This window comes from Leptopilina boulardi, unplaced genomic scaffold (genome assembly GCF_019393585.1).
Source record: "Leptopilina boulardi isolate dan_hultmark-lab unplaced genomic scaffold, ZJU_Lbou_2.1 LbouV2_368, whole genome shotgun sequence".
In the NCBI taxonomy this organism is placed as follows: domain Eukaryota; kingdom Metazoa; phylum Arthropoda; class Insecta; order Hymenoptera; family Figitidae; genus Leptopilina; species Leptopilina boulardi.
Genome location: NW_026137938.1, coordinates 2,574,467 through 2,590,972, shown reverse-complemented (window position 1 = coordinate 2,590,972; position 16,506 = coordinate 2,574,467). Strand labels below are relative to the sequence as shown.

General features: G+C 25.9%; 5 protein-coding genes across 11 annotated transcripts in view; 4 read left to right on the top strand and 1 right to left on the bottom strand.

Annotated features, from left to right (window-relative positions):
- Positions 1-165: 165 nt before the first annotated feature.
- Positions 166-2,050, top strand: LOC127287362 (derlin-1). Its single transcript, XM_051314243.1, has 2 exons — positions 166-799; positions 1,081-2,050. Exons 1-2 carry the CDS (start codon positions 361-363, stop codon positions 1,398-1,400), a joined length of 759 nt encoding a protein of 252 aa, XP_051170200.1. The 5' UTR covers positions 166-360; the 3' UTR covers positions 1,401-2,050.
- A 223-nt stretch (positions 2,051-2,273) lies between these two features.
- Positions 2,274-6,328, top strand: LOC127287356 (lymphoid-specific helicase-like). The gene is made up of 7 exons (XM_051314226.1): positions 2,274-2,376; positions 2,638-2,787; positions 2,878-4,003; positions 4,065-4,909; positions 4,986-5,380; positions 5,463-5,718; positions 5,801-6,328. The coding sequence occupies exons 2-7, from the start codon at positions 2,679-2,681 to the stop codon at positions 5,929-5,931; spliced, it is 2,862 nt and encodes a 953-aa protein (XP_051170183.1). The 5' UTR covers positions 2,274-2,376; positions 2,638-2,678; the 3' UTR covers positions 5,932-6,328.
- A 46-nt stretch (positions 6,329-6,374) lies between these two features.
- On the bottom strand, positions 6,375-8,768 carry LOC127287348 (PRKCA-binding protein). Of its 3 annotated transcripts, XM_051314215.1 has the most exons (7): positions 8,637-8,768; positions 8,511-8,566; positions 8,263-8,412; positions 8,109-8,168; positions 7,693-8,011; positions 7,440-7,635; positions 6,375-7,369 (listed from the first exon to the last, which is right to left on the bottom strand). In XM_051314215.1, the coding sequence occupies exons 2-7, from the start codon at positions 8,549-8,551 to the stop codon at positions 6,708-6,710; spliced, it is 1,428 nt and encodes a 475-aa protein (XP_051170172.1). In that variant the 5' UTR covers positions 8,552-8,566; positions 8,637-8,768; the 3' UTR covers positions 6,375-6,707. The 3 variants fall into 3 exon arrangements, with proteins under 3 accessions (XP_051170172.1, XP_051170173.1, XP_051170174.1); XM_051314216.1 differs by lacking the exon at positions 8,263-8,412; XM_051314217.1 differs by lacking the exons at positions 8,109-8,168; positions 8,263-8,412.
- Positions 8,769-8,810: 42 nt separating this feature from the next.
- Positions 8,811-11,152, top strand: LOC127287349 (protein prenyltransferase alpha subunit repeat-containing protein 1). Its single transcript, XM_051314218.1, has 3 exons — positions 8,811-9,025; positions 9,667-10,400; positions 10,475-11,152. Exons 1-3 carry the CDS (start codon positions 8,949-8,951, stop codon positions 10,927-10,929), a joined length of 1,266 nt encoding a protein of 421 aa, XP_051170175.1. The 5' UTR covers positions 8,811-8,948; the 3' UTR covers positions 10,930-11,152.
- The window catches only part of LOC127287344 (GRAM domain-containing protein 2A-like), a 25,302-nt gene continuing 19,896 nt past the window's right edge, over positions 11,101-16,506 (top strand). For 4 of the 5 annotated variants that reach the window (XM_051314204.1, XM_051314203.1, XM_051314202.1 and 1 more), the window contains exons 1-3: positions 11,101-11,249; positions 12,020-12,251; positions 14,068-14,173. In XM_051314204.1, the coding sequence (XP_051170161.1) occupies positions 12,089-12,251; positions 14,068-14,173 (269 nt within the window). In that variant the 5' untranslated portion in view covers positions 11,101-11,249; positions 12,020-12,088. Of the gene's footprint in view, positions 11,250-12,019; positions 12,252-14,067; positions 14,174-15,942; positions 16,426-16,506 lie in introns of those variants that run through there. The other variant, XM_051314205.1, reaches the window with a different exon arrangement.

Here is a 16,506-nt window from a genome sequence, read left to right as displayed (position 1 = left end):
TGTAGCCAAGTAGTAGAATGTCTGAAATGTGAAACTTTTTATTGGACAATTTTCGAATTGCATCACGCAATTGTGTGATTGCACCTTTAAAATTTAATAGAGCGAGAGCGATAGTCAATAACTTTGTCTCACTTACTCTTGATCGTTTCTAAATTCACGCATCGTACCCCTAACTTTTCAAATAGTTCAAAGCTTTAACCTATAGAATATTCGATGTAATTCTATATAAGAGCCGTTTACGTGGTTTACAACACTGTTTTTAAGTTGAAAAGAAATTCTAAAGTGACACGTCAGTGAATAGAAAAGATTATAATAGTATATAGTTTTTAAATATAACATCAAGTACAAAAATAAATAAAAATGTCAGATGTAGGAGAATGGTTTAATTCTTTGCCAATATTTACGAGATATTGGTTACTTTTGACCGGTTGTCTGTCATTAATTGGCAGATTTGGACTTTTAAATCCAATAACATTAGTGCTTCTTTATGATCCTTTTGTACACAAATTTGAAATTTGGCGAGCAATAACAAGTGTATTTTTTTATCCCCTAAGTCCTGCGACAGGATTTCATTTTATGATTAATTGTTATTTTTTATACAATTATTCATTGAGATTGGAAAGAGGAGAATATGATGGAAGACCAGCTGATTATTTCTTTATGTTATTATTTAATTGGGTTTGTTGTGTTATCGCTGGTTTAATTGGAGATTTTCCTTTATTAATGGATCCAATGGTTCTCAGTGTATTATACATTTGGTGCCAATTAAATAAAGATGTTATTGTTAATTTTTGGTTTGGTAAGTAAATATTTTAATCTAAATATTCTTTTATCATATCAATATACAGATGATAAAATTTATTGTTGGTATTTTGTAAAATGATTTTAAAAAGCTTAATATTGCATAAATCACTTTGTATTTATATTTTTAATACGTATAATTCGTATAATTAAATGTAAATGAAATTCTATTTTTTTGTCTATCAGATACAATGATATCAGCAAATTTGATTTATTATTTTTATTTCATTAAAAAATAAAAATAATTTGATACAAATTTTTTATTTTTTTTTTTTTCAGGAACTAAATTCAAAGCTATGTATTTACCTTGGGTACTTTTTGGCTTTAATTTGATTATATCCGGTGGTGGAATGTTGGAATTAGTCGGAATTTTGGTTGGTCATTTGTACTTTTTCTTTAAATTTAAATATCCCCAAGAATTTGGTGGACCTGATCTTTTGAGTACTCCAAAAATTTTGGAAAATTATTTTCCACCACAAAGAGGAGGTATTAGAGGATTTGGAACTGCTCCATCACAACGAACAGCAGCACCTCAAGAACAAGGGAGAAATATGTTTGGTGGATATAATTGGGGTCGGGGTCAAGTTTTGGGACAATAGAGCTGTGCATAAAAAAAAAATTAATAATTGTGTATATTTTATCATATATAATACGAGTGATAAACTTTCGTTTTCATTTTCTCCGCTGTTTACGATTATTGTCACTTTCAAAGAATATATGATCTCTATTAAACATACAAGGAGTTTGTTACGAGTTCAATGTATGAGTGAATGTATAAATTATAAAAAAAAAAAAAAAAAAAAAATCTCAGCATAAATTTCATAGGATCAATTTTGAACCAAAGATTGAATATAATATTAATTGAATGTTATTTAAATCACGTTTTCGAAATTGATTGTATTTTTCTTTGATTATTAAAAAAAAATTAACATATCAAAATAATTTGAAATTGAAAGTTGATCCCAAATAATGCTAGATTGACATAATATTTCTTATTAATTTTTATATTATGTATTAAATGTTAATATTGAATATTTAATATATATATATATATTAAGTGAATACAATATTACAAAATGCCTGATGACTCTAAAAAATGTTTTCATAATTTCCTTTTTCGTTTGTCAAGTGAATGGTCTAATATGTAAAGTCCTAAAGAGTAAACAAAAAAGTTTTTTTTATGAAACATAACCATGTATTTCTTTCTCATAAACTGATTTATTTAAAAATAAATTAAATTTCAAAGATCTTTTTATTTCTTTATTTTTTAGGTATTAATTTTTATTTTATCGATTGTCTGTGAAATTTTTTTTAATAACATTTTTCATTTACGAAAAAAAAAAATAAATCTAGCTCAGGGTTTGGAATGTATATTTAGAAACAATTTAAGTTCACACGTAAAGTGAAAAGTTTTTGGGACAAAAAAAAATCGTATGAACTACATAGTTAATTGCAGAGGTGTGATAGAACATTAATATTACAGAATTCAAAACTTTTATTCGTTATTATTCATTGTTCTTTATTCTTTCTTGTTCTTTCTCATTCTTTCTCGAGGAGAGTTAACGATCAAAGAAGGTATATAAATTTATATTTTATAGTTTCTTTGCTTTTAATTTAATAAATAACAAAATTTAAAGTATTTTATAGTTAAAACTTGTTTCTTAAAAAAAAAAACATTTTCAATTGTTTTTGTAAGTCAAATGCTTGTCGGTCGAGTCGTCATAGGAAGTATTTATTATTCTCGTTTTTTCCATTCTCGCTATATTTTATTTAATTTTTATTTCCTTATTTTATCAGAAAAATAATATGTTTTGTTAATATACGGTTATAATTTAGATATGAATCATCTTTATGGTTAGCGTTGAAACTTTGATAATATGGATAATTTTGCCGTCAAAATGGAAGTTGAATCTGATGAAAAATGTCTTCTTCAAAAATCGTCAGAAGATATAAAAATTTCAGATAATTTAATTAAAACCGAAAAAGGTATTTAAAACTGATAAACAAATTTTTTCACTTTAAAAAAAAAAAATGTTTCAAGTTTAATTTTTTTTTTTGTTTTTTAATTTTAAATAGAATTCATATCCGAAAACAAAATTTTTGAGGAACAAATGGAAATAAACGTTTCTGATACAACGAAAATTTTGAATAATGTAGGCGAATCGTCTTCTTTGTCTCAAGAAAATAATGAAATTAATATATTCAAAAAAAACTTCAATGATAATAATAAATCTCATTTGGCTCAAAAAAGAGAGGAGAAGAAAGCCAAAAGATTGGAAGAGAGGGAAAATAAAAAAATAACCGAAGAAGAATATAATCGTGAAATTTCTGAACAAAGATATAAGCGTTTAATGCATTTACTCGATAAAAGTCAATTTTACGCTAATTTAATTTTAGAAAGAAAAAATAATCCTAAAAAATTATCACAATCGGAATTATCACCAAAAAAAAAGAAACAAATTTCTAAACGTAAATGTAGTATTCCTAAAGAAAATTCACCACCACCAATTAAAAGACCAAGAAGAAATGTTCGACCAAGAGAGGAAAATGATTTAAAAGATTTTGTCACTAGTACAAGAAAATTACGTGATCGAAAAAATGTTAAAAAATTATATTACGAAAATAATGAAGATGAATCAATTGAAATTGAAAAAAATGATAGTTCACATGATTTATCAATTGATGAATTATTACCAATAGCAAATAATGATAATAATGACATTGATTGTCCAACACCAAAATATTTTGTCGGCGAATTACGTGATTATCAAATAGATGGTTTAAAATGGTTAAAAGTTTTACATGACAATGGTTTAAATGGTATTTTGGCTGATGAAATGGGTTTGGGAAAAACAATACAAGTAATTGCACTTTTTGCCTATCTCATTGAAAAACATCAAAGTGGTCCATTTCTCATTGTAGCGCCACTCTCAACAATTCCAAATTGGCTAATGGAATTTAATAGATTTTCACCATGTTTACCGGTGGAATTATTTCACGGTAATCCTGATGAAAAATTGAAGTCACAACGAAAAATTAAAAAAAAATATCCTATTGATAATGAATATGAAACACAGCCAATTGTCATTACAACATATGAAGTGGCATTAAAGGAGAAAAGTTTTCTTAAATCACAAAAATGGAGATACATTGTAATTGATGAAGGACAACGAATAAAAAATCATGAATGTCAATTAGTCAAGTAAGTATTTTCTTTTTTTTTCGCAAATTATTATATTAAAACTTATAAATTATTTTAACAGAGTTTTGAAATCATTGAAATCGATGAATCGACTTTTATTAACGGGAACGCCACTTCAGAATAATTTAGCTGAATTGTGGTCATTGTTAAATTTCCTACTACCAGAAGTGTTTAACGATTTAGCTGTTTTTGAATCTTGGTTTGATGTCAAAGAATTGCAACACGAGCAAGGTACAATGAAATTTTTACAACAAGAGGAAGAAAAAAAAGTTGTTTCATCACTTAGAGAAATTCTCAAACCATTTATGTTGAGACGTGTTAAAAATGAAGTATGTTTAGATATACCACCGAAAAAGGAAATAATTGTTTATGCCCCAATAACTGAACTTCAACGTGATTTATATAAAGCGGTTTTAAATCGTGATCTTCAAACACTTTGTAAAATTGAAAATGAACCACTTATTATCGATGTTAATGGCAAAAGACCTAAGAGAAAGTGTGTATTGAAAAAGGATATTGATAAAATTTATTCCGAAGCTTTATATCATGATTCTGATGATAATGTTGAGAGTCCAATAAGTAATGATGATAATGATATTGATTGGAATCCAAACGATGAATTTTCAAATGATTTTAATTTCAATCATAAAATAATAGATCTACAAGGGCCGTCTACTTCTTTATCAAATAATATTGAATTAAAAAATCAAAATGTTTCTGATCTTGATATTGAAAAATTACATTTAATGAAAAATGAATCTTCAATGTCGAATAATTATAATGTAAATAATTTTAGCTCACGTAGTGAGGAACAAAAATTAAATAATTTAACATTATGGAAACAATATACAGATGTTAATGAAAGAAATCGTGATTTTTTCATACATATTACATTTGGTTCAAGATGTAAGTTTTATTTATATAATGAAATTCTAATTCATATTTTATTCTGGTTTATTTTTTTTTAATTTTTTATTTTCAGTGCCAATGTACAAAAAAATCGTTAATCATCCGTATTTAATGCATTGTCCATTAAATGCATCGGGTTTGCCATTAATTGATGATGATTTAATAAAAGCATCCGGAAAACTTATGGTATTGGATCAAATGTTGTCAAAATTAAAAGAAAGAAATCATAAAATTCTTTTATTTTCAACTTGGACAAGAATTTTGGATATTTTGGAGGATTATTTAACAATGAAAACATATTTATATGTTCGACTTGATGGTACAACGCCAATTGAAAAAAGAAAAGAATACATTGATCTTTTTAATAATGATCCTAATGTGTTTTTATTTTTGATATCAACAAGAGCTGGTGGTATTGGATTGAATCTTGCTGGCGCGGATACTGTTATAATTTACGATAGTGATTGGGTAAATTACCTTCTTTTTTTTTTTTAAACTGAAAATGATTTTTTTTAAAGAAATATAAATGTTTTTATTTTAATATTTATAGAATCCTCAAGTTGATATTCAGGCAATGGCGCGATGTCATAGAATAGGTCAAACTAAACCAGTTGCTGTTTATAAATTTTGTACAAAAGGTACAATTGATGAGGAAATAATGAAACGCGCTGACGCTAAGCGTAAATTAGAAAAAATGGTTATATCGCGAAAGGATATTGAACCAAATTTAAATAAAGAAACACTTTTAAAATTAAAACAACTATTAGAATCAAAAGATTGTCAAGTTGTATCTACTGAAAAAGATGGTAATAATTTTTCTATTCGTTAAGATTTAATTATTTTATCAATATATAATAATAATTAATTAAAATTATTTTTTTTAAACAGTATTTACTGAAGAGGAATTAGAAAAGCTACTTGATAGAAGTGATTTATTTCAACCACAACCATCAACCAGTAGTGGTGGATTAAGAAGACCTTTACGACAATCAAAATTAGAAAATTCACAGTCAGATTAAATAATAATTTCAGTTATTAGTAATTGACTTTATGAATTCAAAGTTCTATTTTTCTTTAAATGAAAATTGTTTTAATTATTATTCAATTAAAACATTCCTTCTAATTTTGTTTGTGTAAAACTTGTAAAAGTTTTCCAAACTAATATAATTACCAAAGAGGTGATTCGTGTTCAAAAAAAAAAAAAATATATATATATATATATGTTGCGTTTTTTTACCCTTGTGATATTAATGGGTCTCGTTACTTGTTTCATTTGTTTATTACGTTTAAAATGTGGAAATATACATTTATGTAGTAGTTATAAAAACACTTTGTAATAAACCAAAAATTATTTTTCTATAATTATCAAAGATATATATTAAAAAAAAAGAAGAAATAAATTGATTAAAAGATTAACCAATATTTTATTTTCCATTTTTTGAAAATAATATGAAATAACGGATTTTTATTATTAAAATTGGTTTTTATTAACGTTTTACAAAAAACAATTTAATTTAATAACATCAATATTCATTAAATATACAACATTTAAACACAATTTAGGAATTTGTCATTTTTTTTCACGTATTTAATTTATGAAAATTTGATTTTGTATTTAAAAATTGTTTTTTTTTGGTATTGAATCTAGCTGACTTTGGATAATCCATTTTACAAAAAGTACATTTAAAATTTGATTTTATTTCGCATTGAAATAATGGCAAAAACATTTTTATTAAAGATCTTTGGATTTTCTCTAAATAATTTAATTTATTTATAAATTTAAATTTATTGAAAATTATGTATCATGCGTATCTAACATTAATATCTGTTCATTATCAGTATTTTTAAGTTCCCCCTCATAATCATCATCATCAATAGAAATTTGCGATTCAAATGATTTATATTGAAATGCCGAATTTGATAAATCAACTTCAACAGGAAATAAAGCATCGGATGATAGTAAATTTTTTGTATTCGCATAATATTCAGCTAAGCCTGATGCAAATTTTTGTAATTGCCAAACAACATCCTGTACATGTTTATTGTCCAATAATTCTAATTTAACAAGAACATCTGAACGAAGTTTGGCAAATTTTGCCCTAGCCTCCTGACGACAACGCAATATTAAACGATATTCATAATTTCCTGTTTCAACACGATAAAATGGCTCTTGAACAGCGGCATAACTTTGTTCCTCATCATCAAGTTCTTTAACTTTTAAACAATATGAAAGATATTCAAATTTAGCGTCAGCATATTTACTAATTGTTAAACGAGTATCGGGAATTGCTTTATGAAGATATGTTCCTAAATCGTTTAAAATTGGCTTTAAAGTTTTTAACATGGTAACACCAAATTTTTCCATTTGTCTATGTTGATCGCCAAATTGTCGGAAAGCTTCACTTGCACGTGGCTGTGGTTCACGTACACCAATCGCTGCGAATGCATCGCCAAAAACTGAAATTATTAAATTGCATTCAACGAAAAGGAAATTGTAAATATTCCCTTTTTTTAAAAAATAACTTACCTTTATATATTTGTGTTAAATCAAAAAAAGCATGTAACGTAACTTTTGCATGAGAAAGTAATCCTCTATATAAACTTTCCGTTCTTTGTAAAGCAGTTAATCTTTGAACAAGTGCATCGTTACAAAGAATTGCTCGTGATAATCCTAAAGCATCAGCAGTAGCACTTCCCATACCCTCCACCAATCTATGTTTTACCTTTAAAAAAAATAAATATTAAAATTTTTTTTTTTTTAATTCAATTATTAATTTTACCTTTTTAAGTGCAATATCTAAAGTGTGTCCCTGTTTTGGATCGGCATGTAATTTATTATAATTAATACTGACTTGCTTTTCGCAAGCCTGTATCATTTTGGCAACTTCAACTTTTGTCTTTCCTTTTAATGAAGCTCCATTTACTGCAACAAGTTCATCACCAGCTTGTAATGTACCATCCAATGCAGCTGGTGTATTGTCAAATATTTGTACTATATATAAACATGGACAATATGGAGCGCCACCACCAATACTAATTCCAATTAAATTACTATTATCCTTTTGTATAACAATATTTCCCGACGTTATTGTCATTCCCCTGTTTATAAATATTAATTTTCATTATTAAAAATAAAAATCCTCAAGTAACTGCTTTAACGAACGTTTTTTTTCAAAACATTGCACGACACACTTACAATTGATAATAAGGCAACAATGATGACGATCTGTTAAATTGATCGATACTAGTATCTGGTCTAATAAATGTTCCAAAAGCAGCGAAAAAATTAGAAAAAAAAAATGTTCAAGAAAGAAATAAAGCATTATATAAAAATGAAAAATAAAGCATACATGAGATCATCCGTTTCAGTTACTTGATTTATATCGACGTTAGCCAAAGGCACGGTGGTCAGAGTATTTGGTAATTGTTGTACGGAAGAAGATTCATTTGTATTTTTTTCACATGCAGATTCCATAGGTGTAACTGAGAGATTCAATAAACTGTTCCACCGCACCGTAGGCATTGAAGCATGCATAAAAAGAAGAAAGAGAAGAATAAAGTACAAAAATTCAAAAAAAAAAAAAAAAAGTAAACTTACATTTTATCCTCTTCAAAGAAAAAGTCATCTTCGAATTCCATTTTCGATTGTTAAATCTGAAATTTTTTTATTTTACTAATATATCTTTATTATAAAGATATTAATAACTACAAATAATTTACTTACATTTAAATAGTTAATATTTAATTTAATTATTTTGACAGATTTGACATTATTTACTATTAGGGTTATGTTGGTTTTATCTGTTTATTATCTTGGCCATAAAGTATATATATAATAGAAAGGCGTACAGTCAATGCCCCTTAGCAGCGAACTTCATTCTGCTTCAAACGACTTCCGCAAAAAAAAAAAAAAAAATGCTGCAGTTTTGTGTGGTGGAATAGTGCATGGGAAAATATTAATTAAATTAATAACAATAATTATTTTAAGTGTGAAATGAATGGATTATTAGAAATGCAAAGAAGAAAATAGTTAAAAATGCAGGAGGACGTGTTTCCGGCAGCTGAAAAAATTCTTTCTGATATCGAAAATGTATTGGTGAAGGATCATAATCTGTAAGTTCCATATTACAATATTATATTTATCATGGGCGGTGTGTTTTAACAGATTTATTAAAATTTTTAAACAAAAATCAATTATTATTTTAAGTTACGTGTATTTTTTATGAAATTTGAATTTCCAAAAAAAAACAACTAGGTTAAGTTATGATGACACTTGTTAACAATTTGGTTATGTGTTCTCAATTTATTCCCGCGCGGTCTTTGAAAATAATATTAAAAAAAAAAAACAAAATTATGTAATAGAATTTCCAAAAACTTATTTTTAAAGAATTATTATTTTTTAACGTTGATTGTAAAATAGTTGAAAGTAAGTTAATTTTTAAGTTTAGAATTTTATGCATTTAGTTTTTCTTGTTTTTATTTGTTTTGTCTATATATAAAAGGGGGAAGATAACGTTCCAACTATATGAAGTGATCAATTTGAGTTTTAATTGAAAGCAATTAGAGAAAATTGACTTTTAAAAAGCTTTTTATAAAACTTCCATAAATTGTATAGTTAATTTTTTTATTTTTGATAACATTTTTTGTCAAATTAATTTTGTGTAAATATTTTTTCAACACTTTAATTAGAATATTTGAAAATTTCTTTTTTAAATTTTATTTTTCTGACTTTTATTTTTTTTTTTTAATTTCAGTATCGGTTTTGAGATTATTCCAGCTGAGGACAATGAAAATAAATCACCGGTTTTTCATGCTGAAAATTATTTAGGCCTCGCCTCATGGAGTGTACAACCATTATTTTGTTATGTTTACAATCGTCTTTTGGATCTTCGTCAAAATAAATATAGACGTGAGGATCCTGTAATAATTTCACGATGGCTGATTGGTGGTCTTTTATTAAATCCTGATATATCAACATTTTGGAATATGAAACGTGAATTAGTTAAAAATCAACGATTAGATCCAATGCAAGAATTACGTTTTTCAAGTATTGTTCTTTATTATAAATCAAAATGTTTTGAGGCATTTGTTTATCGTCGTTGGCTCATTAAATTTATAATTATGGACACAAGTCAATCGTCATTGTTACAAATTGAGACACTTGTGAGAAATGAGATAAAAATTGCAACAATGACGGCAAATAGATATTGTAGCAATAATCATGCATGGTGTCATCGTCAATATGCAGTTGGTCTTTTTGAGACTAAGGCTAAGGAAAATTTTTATTCATTCCTTCAAACAGAATGGGAGAATACAAATAATTGGTGTAGTCGTAATGTTTCTGATTACAGTGGTTTTGCCTATCGACAATATTTATTGAAAAAATTACTCTTCATTTATCCACGAAATAATGAGAATACATATTCGCCGGAAAAAATTGCTAGACATCGAACAATTGTTTTGGAATACGTTAAAAATTATGCGAAAGGTATTAAAAAAATTTGCCTTATTAAAAAAAGACTCTTTTCAAAATTATATATTTCTTTTTTTTTTTTGTTTCAGAATTATTTATTTTTCCTGATACAGTGAATGATGAATTTCTTGATATTTTACATGGTTCGAGAAATGATAAAAGAGACGTAGATTATGATCAGACAATGATAAATCTCTCATATTGGATTGAGGAATGTGTACTAAATGAAGAATTGATTAATACATTTCCTGGACATGAGGCTCTTTGGTGTCACAGAAGATTTTTGGCCTGTTCGCTTTTAGCTTTAATAGATTCATATAAAATTTATTCACAATATAAAATTGAAATTATCGATAATAATGAAGTTCGAAAATTGTCAAATGTGAATAGTGCAAAAACAACGACATCACGTGGACTTGTTGAGAACGCTTTTTGTAAACACAATCAAAATCTCATTGCACACGCCAAGAAATCCGGTCATCATCAAAATGCACTAGCTGAAAAGTTCATTAAATATTTAATCAATATGGATTTGGAATTTTGAACTTTTTGTTTTATAAAGTCGTATTTTGAAAAAAAAGGCAGACAATGTGTTACACACGACTAAAATTATATATATATATATATATACATACATTATATTTTGTAGATAGTCCAAATAATCCTCCGCCCAATATAAATCGACTAGTTCGATTTAAGCAAATTTTTGTCAATGATTTTAGATGACTAGGAAGATATAGTCAATAAAGCAATCTTTTAAAAAGGCAGTTGCTTTTTTTCAAAAGAAATAATAGATTGTAGATTTAAACAACGACAAGGATATATAAAGTATACGAAGGAAGAGAAGATTTAAACTACGTTAAGGTAAATCCTACTTAATTCCTAAAAATTCCTTTTAATTTGATTTATTTTTAAATTTATTTTCCTTCCACAAAAAGAAAATGAATTCTCCTAAGGAATATTTTTAAATTATTAAAATCCTTAATATATATATAAAAAAAAATAAACAATGGTTATTGCTATTTTATAATAAGATCGATAACCGTGCCTTAAAGAAGATATATTTTTAACTGACAATAAAATATGAGAAAACAAATGATGACCGTTTGCAGCCTACGCTTTCGCAGTGATCGCAACGTTATTTTGATTTAAAAATAAAACTTCAATTTTCGTCACTTGTCAGTCTTTGATTAAACTCTTTTATGATTAGTTTAAATATTTTTAAAATTTTTCACATTTTAAAATTCAATTTTTATTTTATTTAATAAAAAATAAAAAAAATTGTAGCATTCAAACTCCAAAATGTTTATCGTGAAAAGTTCAATGGTCGTTCAAAACGAAAAAATTAATTGTCGCTAATAATTTTATCGTGCCTTTTTTTTCTTGGTGTTTAAAAAGTTTTTTGAAATATTAATAAATATTATAATTAAAAATAAAGATATTATTATATTTGTAAAATAATAATAATAATATAGATTTGAAATGAAAAATAAAATAAAAATAGTTGAATGTTGATAATATAGCAATCGAATTTGATGTAATGTTGACATTGATTTAAGATCATTAATAGCTACTGATAGCATGTCTATAAAGTAAGCACGTGACTGTTTTCTTTTGTTTTCATTGGCTTTTAGAGTAAAGACTCTTAAAAGAGTTACGTGGGTTCTTCGCCGGTCACACACAGTGTTTTTCAAGATTTATACATGTTAGCGAGCCAACTTGCGGAACGTGCTTTTCTCAATTTCCAACTGTTCGGTGAGAAAAAACAATATTTATTCATGGACCGTGAGGAGGAAGAGGAGAAAATTCCATTGACATTGAGACGTGCAAGTAGTTTACGTTTACCATCTCGTCGTACATTTAAAGGTGAGAGATTTATTTATTATTTATTTATTTATTTCTTTTTTTTTTAATCTATAAAAAGTAGGTCAGTCGCGGATTTCGATCTTTGACATTATGACATTTTATTGAATTTATTTCAATATGTTGTAGAATTTTTCAACCTTTTTTAACGTCTATCAACTTCTTCTTTTCATTTTTATAATTAATAATTAATTCTTCTCTCGAGAAAAATATAATTACATTGAAAAGTAAAATAATGACTATTTAGAGTGATTATAATTAGAAATTTTTTTTTTATTTAATTGAAATAATAATCTAAATTTAAATTTAGCGCACTTGTCTACTTTGTCGACAGTACATAGATTGGAAACAAAGGTTTAATTTTCTACATGTAAAATTGAAAGACAATTTGTCGTAATTAATTTATTTTTAATAAATAATTTTTTTCCTTCTCTACATTCTCATCATATTTTTGTTTAATTTAAAAAGAATGCACAAAAAAAAATTAAATTGAAAAATGAAAATTAATTGATATTATTGAAAAGGCTTTCAAAATATAATCTAATTTTAGAAATCTTGTTTTGAATGTCATGATAAAGAAAATGAATCAAGTGCCATTTTATTATAGTACATATGTTGAACTCTTTATCTAATTAGAATTTCCTGGATTAGAGTAAAGATTTCTCTTGGAGATGAGAAATGGGTACAAGGGCAGGCGTGTAATCAGAGTTCTATGATAAATCAGGTCACAAGGAATATATAATATATATATTTTTATAAAAAATATATTGTCATTTTTCTATTTTGCACTAAAATTTAAAAATCCAAAAAATAATTCAGTGAAATAATATTAAAAAAAAAAAATGTAATTACAAATTATGTCGTAGAGATTTTTAAATTTATTTTAATACCTTATAAATAATAATTACATCCAATTGTTTTTCTAATTAGAAAAATTTATTTATTTATTTATTTTTTGGTAATAAAATTCGCTAAAAAAAATGAAAGAAAATAATTTGATTAAATTACTATTCGTATTAAATGAAAAGTCAGTGAACTGAAAATTCGGTTAAATAAATTAATGATTAAGCTGAATAAATGAAATTTTAAATTTCTTTATTATTATAAAAATATCGTATTTTGATGTCTGAATGCGCGGCAAATTGCCAAAATCTTTGAAACATTGAATCTATTACAAATTTTCAGTCAGTATAAGAACGAGTCCTTTGTATAAATATATTTTCCATTTTGTTGAAGTTGTTGTTTTTTTTTTATTAACACATTTATGTTAATATTTAAATAAGATTAATTTTTCTTTCTAAAAATTTCAATGAATTTTTAATTAGAAAATTATTGTTTCACACTTATTGTATATTGTATGTCTTTGCAAGAGTTCCAAGTCCAAGGTAATGCCACCTGTAAAATATGCGCGTTCAGTACATTCATCTATATAGCGTTTGTAATCCTCTTGACAATTTCCTGACGTAATGGCAAAAATAAATTAATCAGACTATCCTTTTACTTACACATCTTATTATTTTACTTTCAAATCACTTTATATTATTCAATATTGAATTCAAATTATTTAAAACTACTTGTCAACTCAATCATTCACCTTTCATATATTAAATTATTTATTATTCACAATAATATATTCATATAATTTATTATTAATTAGTTTTAATTAACAGTCGTATATTAAATTTATTTATGTATCAATCGATTACTTTATTATAAATATTTATTTAAATAATTATTATTTAAATCAATTAAATATTTGTTTCAAATACAAAAAATATTATTTAAATTAAATTTGAGTTTATAAAAATATAATTTACAGATGGTGAATTAAATTCGAAATTACAAAGTGGAGGATCGCTGAGAATTCCTGAATATTTGGCAAAAAATCTACTTCAACTAGGATGTCCTATTGTATCAATACCACAGTGAGTATAATTAATTTTAATTATTTAATAATAATTTGTAATTTACAATTTTGTTAATCATCAAGACGATGGCAAATAATTTGTGTAAATTTGGGTTACATGCGAGATATCCATTCATCTTGTATTTTTCCACAGTTCATCGATAAAACTGAGTACCTAGCAAATTTCATTGTCAAGCTGAACTTCACAGGCATCGTAACCTAGATTCTCAAAAACCTCTCCCCCTTGTCTCCTTGTCTAAAATGTTATTCAAATCAATGCATTTATTGTTAATAGGCCATTGTCAAACATTAGATGAGATTTTACGGGGTTTCACTAATTTTAAATGTCAGCTTTTTTTTTTTTACATAATAAAATAATATTTAATAACAGCGATGAAGAAAATTTATGACGTAACTTGGAACCGAATTATTAAAAATTTTTAATGGCATATTCTTTGATTCATTGAATTTTTAAATAATAATTTTTATTTGAATTAGAATTTTCATCTCGATTTCCATTAAACTAAATTTTTTCTTATATGAATTTTTCAATTTTGAAACGGTAGAAATTTATTAAAATCTATTTTCTTTTTCGCAAATATATAATAATATATTTATTAATTTTCATTTATTTTCGAAGAATATGTTTTTCTTGCAAAATTAAATGCACTTTTAATGATAAAAATTTTACGATTTGGTTTATCAAAGTGATTTCCTGTTTTTTTTTTTTAAATTTCATTTATTATATAGTTTAGTTGTTTGCCTAGACAGTCGAATATCATATATATAATTCTTCATGAGCTATTTGCAACTATTCTTGCAACATTTTTTTTTTTTTTTTTGATATAGATTGGAATTTTAGTTCAGTTAAAAGATAACGAAACTCGTGCCAATACTGACCTACGCAATAATTTTCTCAAAATAATTCTCTGTTTAAAACTGTCATTAATGTTATTTGAATTCTCTAAAAGAAAAATTCCCTCAAGTCGTTGAACCCCTCATTTATTTTCTAAATCCCCTAAGAATTTTTATTATTAAAATTTAAAGTGATTTTTATGTTCTGGATTTTTTTTCCATTATTAATATAATAATTATTGTAATTAAAAAACAATTCATTTTGAATAAATGAATTTTATTTTATTTCAAAATTTCATGAAAGATAATGGATGGAATTAAAGATAGATAACAATATAAATAAATTGAGGCAAATGTATTTTGAATGACTAGCTATTGCTCGATTAAATGTCTAAAGTGTCACACAGTAAATCTTCGAGTATTGAATTAAGCATTAAACGTTGCACAATGTCATTTTCTTTTAATAATATAGTTTCTTTTGTTTTAGAATTGGATAATTTTTTTTTTTTTTTTAAAGAATATTTCTCACAAAATATGGATTTTGAAATTCAAAAAAATCAAAAATGAATGCAGAGGCAAAGTTGGAAGAAAATTTTAGAGAAAAACACAAAATAGTGGATGCTGTGATGAATGAAAAAGGAGAAAGGATAATAATTTTCTGTTTGGACTTTGAGATGACACTATTTATAATTTCTATATTAATTTTTGATTCTCAATTTGCGGTATATAAATAAAGTTCAATCGATTAATATCAGTTAAATCGGACATAAAAGTAAATAATGGAGAATAAATCTGTGGGAGAACAGATTGTGTATTGCTAGATCATAGATCGTCAGGGGTCGGGGTCAAAAGTGATAGATTCACCCTCTATAAAAGTTGAACATGTAGTCGGTCAATAGGTGATCCGTGCAGCGCATGGCAGCGCAGTCGCAAATACGTTAACGAGCCCGGCCGAGGGACCGACGTCAGAACAAGTAAAACGAAGGCGGAAAAGTGCAGTCAACATTGATTGCATATCATTTTTTTTTTCTTTACCGGAAATTAAAGTGCAATCTACTTCTTTTTCATTTTTATGTCTTGTGTCCAAGAGAAAAAAAAAATTCCAAAAAATAATTCTACCTTTGTAATTTCAAAAAAAAAATCTTTCCTCTTAAACAAAAATTCAAGAAAAACACGTGACGAAACGAATAACACAACTTGCCAAGACTTTTCAATACTAATAATAGTTTTCTGTCTTCCTCATCATTTTTCCATGAGCTCAGGAATATTTTAAAAGAAATTTCATATTGTGACAAGTTCGTCGAAACGTTAAAAAATCAAAAAGAAAAAGTGTAAATTTTTTTTTCTTTTCATTCGGAGGAAATAAGGCAGGACAGTGGCGCCTCTTTATTGGACCGCAAACTACAATAGCCCAACGTAGGTAGAATTTTAGTTGAATTCAATTGAGACAAATAAGGGAAATGATGAATGGTAAAATAAATGAAATTGACGAAATAA

Coding starts and splice junctions, on each gene's coding strand:
- LOC127287349 (XM_051314218.1), top strand. CDS start 8,949: ATGCAGGAGGACGTGTTTCCGGCAGCTGAAAAAATTCTTTCTGATATC. Junction 9,026..9,666: donor TTGGTGAAGGATCATAATCT/GTAAGTTCCATA, acceptor TTTTAATTTCAG/TATCGGTTTTGAGATTATTC. Junction 10,401..10,474: donor CGTTAAAAATTATGCGAAAG/GTATTAAAAAAA, acceptor TTTTTGTTTCAG/AATTATTTATTTTTCCTGAT.
- LOC127287362 (XM_051314243.1), top strand. CDS start 361: ATGTCAGATGTAGGAGAATGGTTTAATTCTTTGCCAATATTTACGAGA. Junction 800..1,080: donor TATTGTTAATTTTTGGTTTG/GTAAGTAAATAT, acceptor TTTTTTTTTCAG/GAACTAAATTCAAAGCTATG.
- LOC127287356 (XM_051314226.1), top strand. CDS start 2,679: ATGGATAATTTTGCCGTCAAAATGGAAGTTGAATCTGATGAAAAATGT. Junction 4,004..4,064: donor CATGAATGTCAATTAGTCAA/GTAAGTATTTTC, acceptor TTATTTTAACAG/AGTTTTGAAATCATTGAAAT. Junction 5,381..5,462: donor TAATTTACGATAGTGATTGG/GTAAATTACCTT, acceptor TAATATTTATAG/AATCCTCAAGTTGATATTCA.
- LOC127287348 (XM_051314215.1), bottom strand. CDS start 8,551: ATGGAATTCGAAGATGACTTTTTCTTTGAAGAGGATAAAAT. Junction 8,169..8,262: donor ACTGAAACGGATGATCTCAT/GTATGCTTTATT, acceptor AACATTTATTAG/ACCAGATACTAGTATCGATC. Junction 7,370..7,439: donor TTTAACACAAATATATAAAG/GTAAGTTATTTT, acceptor TAATAATTTCAG/TTTTTGGCGATGCATTCGCA.